Here is an 8,558-nt window from a genome sequence, read left to right on the forward strand (position 1 = left end):
CCCACCACAAATTTACGAGGCACACTACATTCCTGCTTCCCTTGTACGTTCAGGGAGAGATCTAACATAGAGCGAAAGGGCATTTGCTCATGCAAGGAGGATTCTCCTTCCTTTCAAAGGGCATGAGGACACATCAGTTTGGCTATTTTAATGCATTCTTGGCATATCAAATAAGCAGCAACAGCAAAATTCTACCAATACTTCCTTATCTGTTGCAAAGCCTAGGGATAAGCTATGCACACATACCTCAAACATGTGTGTGCAGTCATTTCAGAAACTCAATGAAACTTAGATGCTCCTCCATACCAAAAAAAAAGTTATTCCTGGCTACCTCTACACACAAGTACTGTGTAAGCAGCAGAGTTTAGAAAACGCAAGTAAAAGGCCATGACGCTTTAAGTATTTTATTTCTTGCTGGTTTCGATATATAGCAAAACATAATATTTGCATGCCAGTATGTGCCATGAAAGGAAGCTACTTAGGATGAATTACCGGGTCTAGCCCTTCTTTTTCTAATTTGGCTTTCTCCAAATAATAACTCTTCTCAGCCACACTGAGCAGCTTCCAACTCTCACTGATCTTCTTGTTAATTTCAGACTGGGGAAGATGTGGGAGCTCCTGCTGAACTTTCAGGTATATGTCATAATAATATAGAAGGTATGCAGATCTGGAAAGCAAGCAAATACCAGACTTTTACACCAGTCACAAATAACAGTGACAGCAAACAAATCCACTTAAACTAGGCCAGCAATTACAGGTTTGCTTTAAAATGAACATTCAGAAAATAAAAAGGTGTTTTGTAAAGAGAAACACATTAAGATTGAAAGAGGTATTTGGTAAACAACAGTCCAACCCTATACATGATTACTTGGAAGCAACTTCAACGGGAGAATTCGGATGTCACACTAAGCCACAGATTAGCATGACAAAGATGAACCACAGTGAGCTTTGATTTTGCATCCTCCGCCCTCCTCTCTTCACTGTCCAGGAGAAGCTTTTGCTTAATCATGGCTTGTTTTGTGATCTAGAGGAACAAACTTGTGTTTTAATATTAATCATGATTTTTCCTGAAACAAGCCAACTTCAAACTGTGGGTTAGGAAGCAGGCTTGCTTGAAGAAAACTATTGTTCTTTCCCTCTTTACTTCATGTGTCCATTCCTCTCTTGCTATGTCTGGAGATGAGTTGTCTCCCTCTCAACTTTGGTCACCCAGTCAGAAAACTGACAATAGGTTCAAGACACAGGCTTTTAAAAAGTACCGTACTTCTTCCACAAAACTGATGATTAATTTTTAGAATTAATCACTATGGTGTGTGAGGATGGCCAGTAAGATGGCTTTTAAAAGGATTGGACACACGCATGGAAAACAGCTCTATCCCAGGCTAAATGGAACCTCCATGTTCCTATGCATTATTTTTCCTGCTGGGTATCTGCGGATTTACATCACTGGTGAATCCTGTATCATGCAATGCTTTCCCCCCTCCCAGTCCGAGTCCTGGATTACCAAAGAAGAAAAGCAAGAAGCTTCTGCACATGAGGCCTTTATTTCATGCCTGTCATGATCATTCACAGAGCTAGAGTTGCCATGGACCCAGTCACAATGAGGGGCTTATTCCACATAACATGAAGCCTTAACCTTCACACCCGGTCCCATTCAACCTACTATTTCAGTCCTAAAGCCCTTCATTTACAATATTATCAGTTCTGGCACTCAGAGGAGTACTGCAGGAACGGAACCCGAGAAAAACAGAGGAAATGACTGTGAGAGGGAGAGAATGAGTGTTGGCAAGGGACTGTATGACCTAAACTCACTTTTCTTTTCATGCCTTGGAAGAGTACAAGGGGCATCCAAGCATTTATTTACAGACCAGCTAATATACTCTCTACCCTGCTGTAAACTGTTCTTTTACTGTAAACAAGACAAGAGTCCTCTCAAGCACTCAAAGAGTTTGGATTATTTCTGAAACAAACTTAGTTTTCCCACCACAAATTTACAAGGCACACTACATTCCTGCTGCCCTTGTACGTTCAGGGAGAGATCTAACATAGAGCAAAAGGGCATTTGCTCATGCAAGGAGGATTCTCCTTCCTTTCACCCCACTGGTAGGTCTCAAGCCCCCACAAGATCTGCTCTGAAGGGTTGGAACAAGGTGCTAGAGGAGGTAGATTTTTGTGTGTCTCATTGTGCAAGTAGATTTGCTTTACACAAGCACGTGGACATTATTGGGTGTCACTTTAACTTCTGGAACAAATCCAACACTTTAACCTTTCCTACTGATCTTATAGCAAAAGATACTCAAATTTTCAGATACACTGGCACTGTCTTATCTCCAGTGATAATGTTATGTTTTTCAATTAAGATCCATGGGAGAGTGATTTCTATTCTCAGCCCTAAGGCCCTGTTGATTTTTCTTACCTCTTTACAAAGAAGACCTACTTTACTTAAATATTTAACTAGCTGACAGCGGATAAGTGTAGACAAATGCACAGAATTCAGGACAGACTAGTGAGTGGTCTAGCAGAAAAGGGGTGGAGTAGCCTGTGCCCAGCAAAGAAACCAAATCACTGCAAAGGAGGAAATCTCCCTCTTCCCAAGGCAGAAAGCTGCTAGAGGAGGGATGGAGCTTTCTGGCCCACCTCTTCTGGTCCTTCTCGCCCAGCAGACTAGCAAAATATTTTGCAAGCTAGTTACTTTTGTGGACTTCTACAAAGCTGACATTTTTGGAAAAAGGAATGCACACTTTAAAAAAAGAGTTCTCTTAGATAGAAAGCTCTTCACACGATATACATCCATTTAGGAGGGAGATATCACCCACCTGGGCTTCTTAGTCTTTTCCCCTTGATCTCCAGGACTTCTATATTTCTTCTTCTTTTTAGATGGCACTGGAGAAGCAAAGGTGTATGTGCTTTCTATTTCTTCCATTACTACAGTAACTTCACTGCCATCATATGGAGCTTCCATTGCTATGGAAAAATTCTAAAAAGTTATACACTCTTCAAATCATTACTGGTCATAAAGCCATAACAATAATAATCAAAGCTGAAAGATCCATGCTGAGTTTGAACTATTTCTTTCAAAACATAGTACAGAAATTGAATGTACTTCTGACATCCTCCAGGCATTGTGGGATCTAAATGTCTCTTGAAACTGGACACTCAAATTGAGCCCTAAGCAGCTGCCACTCAATGTATTGAGAGCATTTATAAAATAAGCCTAAAGCCATTTCACACAAAATTGCTTCATACATGGATATTAGTTATTACACATTATTCTGTTGCATGCACATGTAGCAAAGGTACATCAAACAGCAGATGTGCAACACGTGCACAGTTGCAATTGCCTTATGGGCGTAAATTAGATGACAACATACATCCAATTACCCTACATAGAAGTAATGCTGGTGTAGAAAATAAAATTGCTCTGTTTGAAGCAGCCCTTAGTATCTGAACTGGATTATTATGGTTGAATGTTTCATTTTAAAAAGTGCAGCTGTTCATTCATGAATACAGCAGCAAAACAAGAGAGACTTAACATGAGGACTAAACATGGTGATTTGTAGTGCACTAAAACTTGGAAATCTGCCCCAATAGTTTATGGGGTTTTTTCTGCTCAGTAAAATGTTTAAAGCATGTTTACAGTGGCTCCCTTGAAAAAAATTAACTAAACGATAATGGTAGTGCTTTTTTTCTTAAAGAAAAAAAAGGTGCTGGTACTCACCATGAAGTTGTTACAGTACACCTTTAACATTTGGGGGCGGGGGGAGGTTCCAGTACTGTGTACCCTTGAGTGCACCCAGAGAAAAAACACTGGACAATGCCATCCTATATACATGTAATTATATTCAAAATTTTAAAAAAATAGTCTCAGTATACTTATAGATAAGTTACATAAAGGAAGTTTATTTACACTAAAGTCAAGAGGGCCTTTCTCTGTAGTAGCCATATGCAAAAGGAAGTACCATACTTGTCTCAATCAGAATTGTGTCCCCACTTTGTTTGTATAGAAGCCTATCTACTTAGGAATGTTTCAATTGCCCCCCCCCCAGTTGAAACAGACACCAGAGCCTGTCTCAAAATATTAGAACCCAGAGCCATCCAATGCAGTCAAACAGTGGGAGATTCAAAACAGGCAAAACCAGGGCTTTTTCAGCAGGAACTCACTGGAACTCAGTTCCGGCATCTCTCAGGTGGGTGTCATTGTCATTATAAGAGAACAGGGGAGGCATTCATGGTGAGTACCAGCACCTCTTTTTCTAGAAAAATAGCACTGGGCAAAACATGAACTATGGAATTCACTACCACAAGATGTAGCACCGGCCACCAACTTGGCACGCCTTAACATGTGATCAGACAAAATCCACGGAAGATAAGGCTGTCGAGGGGTATACAACGCTCTCCAGCATCAGGGGCAACACTTATTTAACAGAACCTGTTCTGCGTTGTATATCCCCAAGCAGCAGCAAACTGTAAGAAGATGCAAACAGGTGCCGCTGCGCTCAGCTGCCGCTTGTGGGCTTCCTGCCAAGTCATCTGGCTGGCCGTGCGAAAACAGAATGAAGGGCTGGGTGGGCATTTGGGAATGCGAGCTGCAGGGCCCCCAAAGTCAGCCTCCCACTCCCCCCAGACCCACTCGATATCCTCCTGTCAGCCCCCAGCGCTGCCGCCCACAGCCTTGCGGGTGGGGACTCCACACTGCACGCCCTGCTCTGCCGGCGCTTCTGCTATTGCCGGCCAGGGCAAGTCCGGCCGGGACTCACTTGGTGAGGCGGGACCAGCCGGTCATACCCCAGCGGAGAAGAGCCCCGCTGTCCGCGCATACCGGGCAGCCACGGCCAGGCCGCTTCGCTCACGCCTCGCAAGGAAGCCTGCCAGCGGAGTCCGGCGCCTCCGTAGCTGTTCAACGCCTTGCTAAGAGCAGCTCCAGAGCACAGCTTTAAGCACCAGCGCCGTGCCGGAAGTTCTTCTCCTGAGAGTTCTTCCTGTGTCTATAGGTCACCGGGCCGGCGAACGTTCGGGCGAATAGGCAGGCAGGCCGATTGCCGCGGGTGAAAACCATAGAGTTAAGGTAACAGCGGGAGGGAGGAGGGAGCCGAGGGACTATCTAGGAGAGTGGAGAAGGTTATAGAGTTGAACGGCGCCCCTTGCGGGAGGGAGGTTTGTTGGGATGCTCAGGGTCTATAGAACAAGAATCTTGGTGCGGCTGTAAAGGGGCAGAAGTCGTGGTACTCAAGGGCAGGGTGTTAGAATTGTGGAGTTGGGAGGGACCCCGAAGGTGATCCAGTCCAACCCCCGGCGGTGCAGGAATATCAAATAGATCATACATCCAACTTCAAAAAACCTCCAAGGAGTTCACCATCTCTTGTGGGAGTCTGTTCCACTGTCGAACAGCTCTGTACAGCCAGAAAGTTCTTCCGGGTGTTTAGTCGGAATCTCCTTTCTTGTAGCTTGAATCCATTGGTTTGGGTCCTGGCCTCCGGAGCTGGAGAAAACAAGCTTGCTCCATCTTACATGTGATGCAACAAGATCACAAAAGGAATAAACCCACTATTAGCTATTCTTAGTGTTTTATGCTTGTGGCACAGCTAGAGTCAGGCAGCAGAAATAAAACAGAAAACGGTAACATCTCTTTTTTTAAAAAAAAAGATTCCTTGCTTGTTACACCTTCTTTCAGTTTTGTCCGTGAATAGGCATGCTGCTATTCCAAATCTTTTAGAAAAGTCTGATTGTACACGTCCTCAGCAGAAAATAATGGATAGAAGCAGAGGAAGGCATGGGGTGATTGCAAAAAAGATGATGATGTGTGGATTCCCCATGAAATACTGTATCCATGAGAAACAGATGTGTGGAAATGCTACACAAAGCATAGCTGCCAAGTTATCCCTTTTTTACAGGGATTTTCCCTTATGCTGAATAGGCTTCCTCGCGAGAAAAGGGAAAACTTGGCAGCTATGACACAAAGGTCCATCTGGAACCATCATCAGTTTCCAGTGGAAAAATAGAGTGGTTTTCAGTTTAGGAACAACAGTAGTGATGTTCACTAGAAGGCCAGGGGTTAGAATGTGGTTATTAGACTTCATTTGCAGCCTCCCTTCATCCTTACACTATTTGAGTGGTTCAAAACACTAGAATAATAGAGTTAGAAGGGAGCTCAAATGTCATCTAGATACTCATGGGCGTAACCAAGGGGGCCAGGGAGCATAGCTGTCAAGCCTCCCGTTTGTCGCGGGAAACCCCCAGATTTAAATCCGTTTCCCGCTGGTCTCCCGAACTGAAAAATATCCCATAAATCCCCAGGATTTGCAGCTCCTACCGGCGCCGGCACCCATGTCCTGGCTCCCGGCTGGCTGCTCGCTCACTTGGCTTCGGAAATCGCCTCTGCGCATGCCCGATTTCCGGTGCCTCTCTGCCCATGTCTGGCCACCAGAAATCGGGCAGAGCCGGCACCGGAAGTCACTTCTGCGCATGACTGGACATGTGCAGAAGCGACTTCCAGTGCCGCGCCGCTGCTGATTCCTTCTCCTATCCCGAAGTTTTACGCCTATGCCAGGGAGGGGCAGCTGTCCCCCTCCTATTCAATAAAATTCAATAAAAATACATAGCAAAGTGAGGTTCCGCCCCCCTAACAAAAGATCTGCCCCTCCAACAAAAATCCTGACCACACTTATTTATTTATTTATTTATTTATTTATTTAGTATACCGTCTTATATCCAGGTTAAAAAGGAACATTTTTGCATGGCACCTAAAAGTGCATAATGAAGGTGCCAGGCAAACATCCCAGGGGAAGGCATTTCATAGACAGAGAGCCACTGCAGAGAAAGCTCATGTTGCCACCCATGTAGGTACTGCTGTATGGTACCTACATGGTATTGCCTGATGGTATTGCTAAGGAGAGAACAGCCCATGGGTGAAGTGTTGTATCCCCACTGCACATTGTCAAATCACATCTCATTTGCTTTTGCAACCCTATTGAACATTTCCTAAAGTTTCAAATTGTTCCAAAGCAATGTCCACATCATTGGTCCAAAGCATTATACGTGAACATGAATCTCAAAATGTGGGTATTTTCCCACATGCTTTACTTCTCCTCAAATGACATTAGTGCATGGGGCTACTCTGTTTTTTGTTTTTGCTGTCTTCCCGCCAAGTAGCATAACACTGCACAGATCAAGTAGTGCCTGTCAAAAGCAGGAATGGTGGACAAAACCTGCTTCGCAACCGGTTCTTGGAACAGAAAGCATTGCGGAAATTGGCTCCCCACATCTTCCGACTGATTTATCATTAACCCGAAGGCTTTTGAAAACTTGGGGCTTCCTCCCTTAGTTTACTTGCCTTTTAAGGACTTTTATATTACTCATGTTTCCTTTAGTGTCCCCCAGCCAGCTATCATTATGTTGCACCTGTAGTGGAATCAAGCAGAACATCTACAAAATGGGAACTGTGAAGAAAGCCAACTCTACAACCGGTTCTTAGAAAATAATGCATTAAGAAGAAATGATATTGATTAAGTGCTTCTAATTAAGTTACATATCCTTTATTAAACAATATACACTGACCACAGGTGGTATGGACCTGGTCCAGACACTTAAACCAAAATATTTAGGTGAGTTAGGAAAGAAGTTCCAGATTCTAATGGGTGTTTTTTTTAAAAGGGATTATAGTGATATGAAGACCTTGCCTCGCTGTTCCTACACCACCCACCCACCCAATCAATGAGTACAACTGATAGCGTGTTCCAAAGTTCACTCAGTTATTGCGCTATTGATGTGGATATAATATGTTAGGGAGGCATTTCCTAAAATAGGGAGTCAGTCCACTCCACACCAGCTGCCCACCTCTTCACACATATGGGAATATTTTGCTTGAGAAGAGAATTGGATACAAACTGTAGACAGCTGTGCTATTTCTTGAGCCAGTTCATAGTGCTGTTGGGGATGTTCCTAGGGAAAATACAGGTAAATGGCCCACACAATCTCGGAGGTGGTTGGAAAAGATGACTCATCATCCCCCCCCCTTCAGCCAGAGATAAAGAGCCCCCTAGCTGTGAGGAGATAACAATAAAAGTGGTTTCTGAGATGTGGACAGGCCTGAGACATGCCACTCCGATACAGTGGTACATCTGGTTACGAACTTAATTCGTTCCGGAGGTCTGTTCTTAACCTGAAACCATTCTTAACTTGAGGTGCCACTTTAGCTAATGGGGCCTCCCGCTGCCGCCGCGCCACCACCGTGCGATTTCTGTTCTCATCCTGAGGTAAAGTTCTTAACCCGAGTTACTACTTCCAGGTTAGCGGAGTCTGTAACCCAAAGTGTTTATAACCCGAGGTGTTTGTAACCCGAGGTACAACTGTATTACCTTTATGATTTTAAACCATGGCTTCACTGTGCTTTCCTTTGCAAGGCAGGGAGACGAGTAGCATCATACTTACATAAATCACCTCAACAAAAATGTCGCAAGTCCCATGTGCGGGATATATCTTGGGTAATCAGCCACCTTGCAATAGGGTGCCACTTAGGAGATGCGACCGCAAATCAAGAGACAACATATAATGAGACTTGC

General features: G+C 44.1%; 1 protein-coding gene across 3 annotated transcripts in view; it reads right to left on the reverse strand.

Annotated features, from left to right (window-relative positions):
- HMGXB3 (HMG-box containing 3) overlaps positions 1-4,972 on the reverse strand; it is a 26,253-nt gene extending 21,281 nt beyond the window's left edge. For 2 of the 3 annotated variants that reach the window (XM_060271640.1, XM_060271639.1), the window contains exons 1-2: positions 2,817-4,972; positions 493-667 (exon numbers count right to left, since the gene is read on the reverse strand). In XM_060271640.1, the coding sequence (XP_060127623.1) occupies positions 493-667; positions 2,817-2,962 (321 nt within the window). In that variant the 5' untranslated portion in view covers positions 2,963-4,972. The remainder of the gene's footprint in view (positions 1-492; positions 668-2,816) is intronic. The other variant, XM_035105649.2, reaches the window with a different exon arrangement.
- Positions 4,973-8,558: the final 3,586 nt, after the last annotated feature.

The sequence above is a fragment of the Zootoca vivipara genome, chromosome 2 (genome assembly GCF_963506605.1).
Source record: "Zootoca vivipara chromosome 2, rZooViv1.1, whole genome shotgun sequence".
NCBI classification, from domain to species: Eukaryota; Metazoa; Chordata; class Lepidosauria; order Squamata; family Lacertidae; genus Zootoca; species Zootoca vivipara.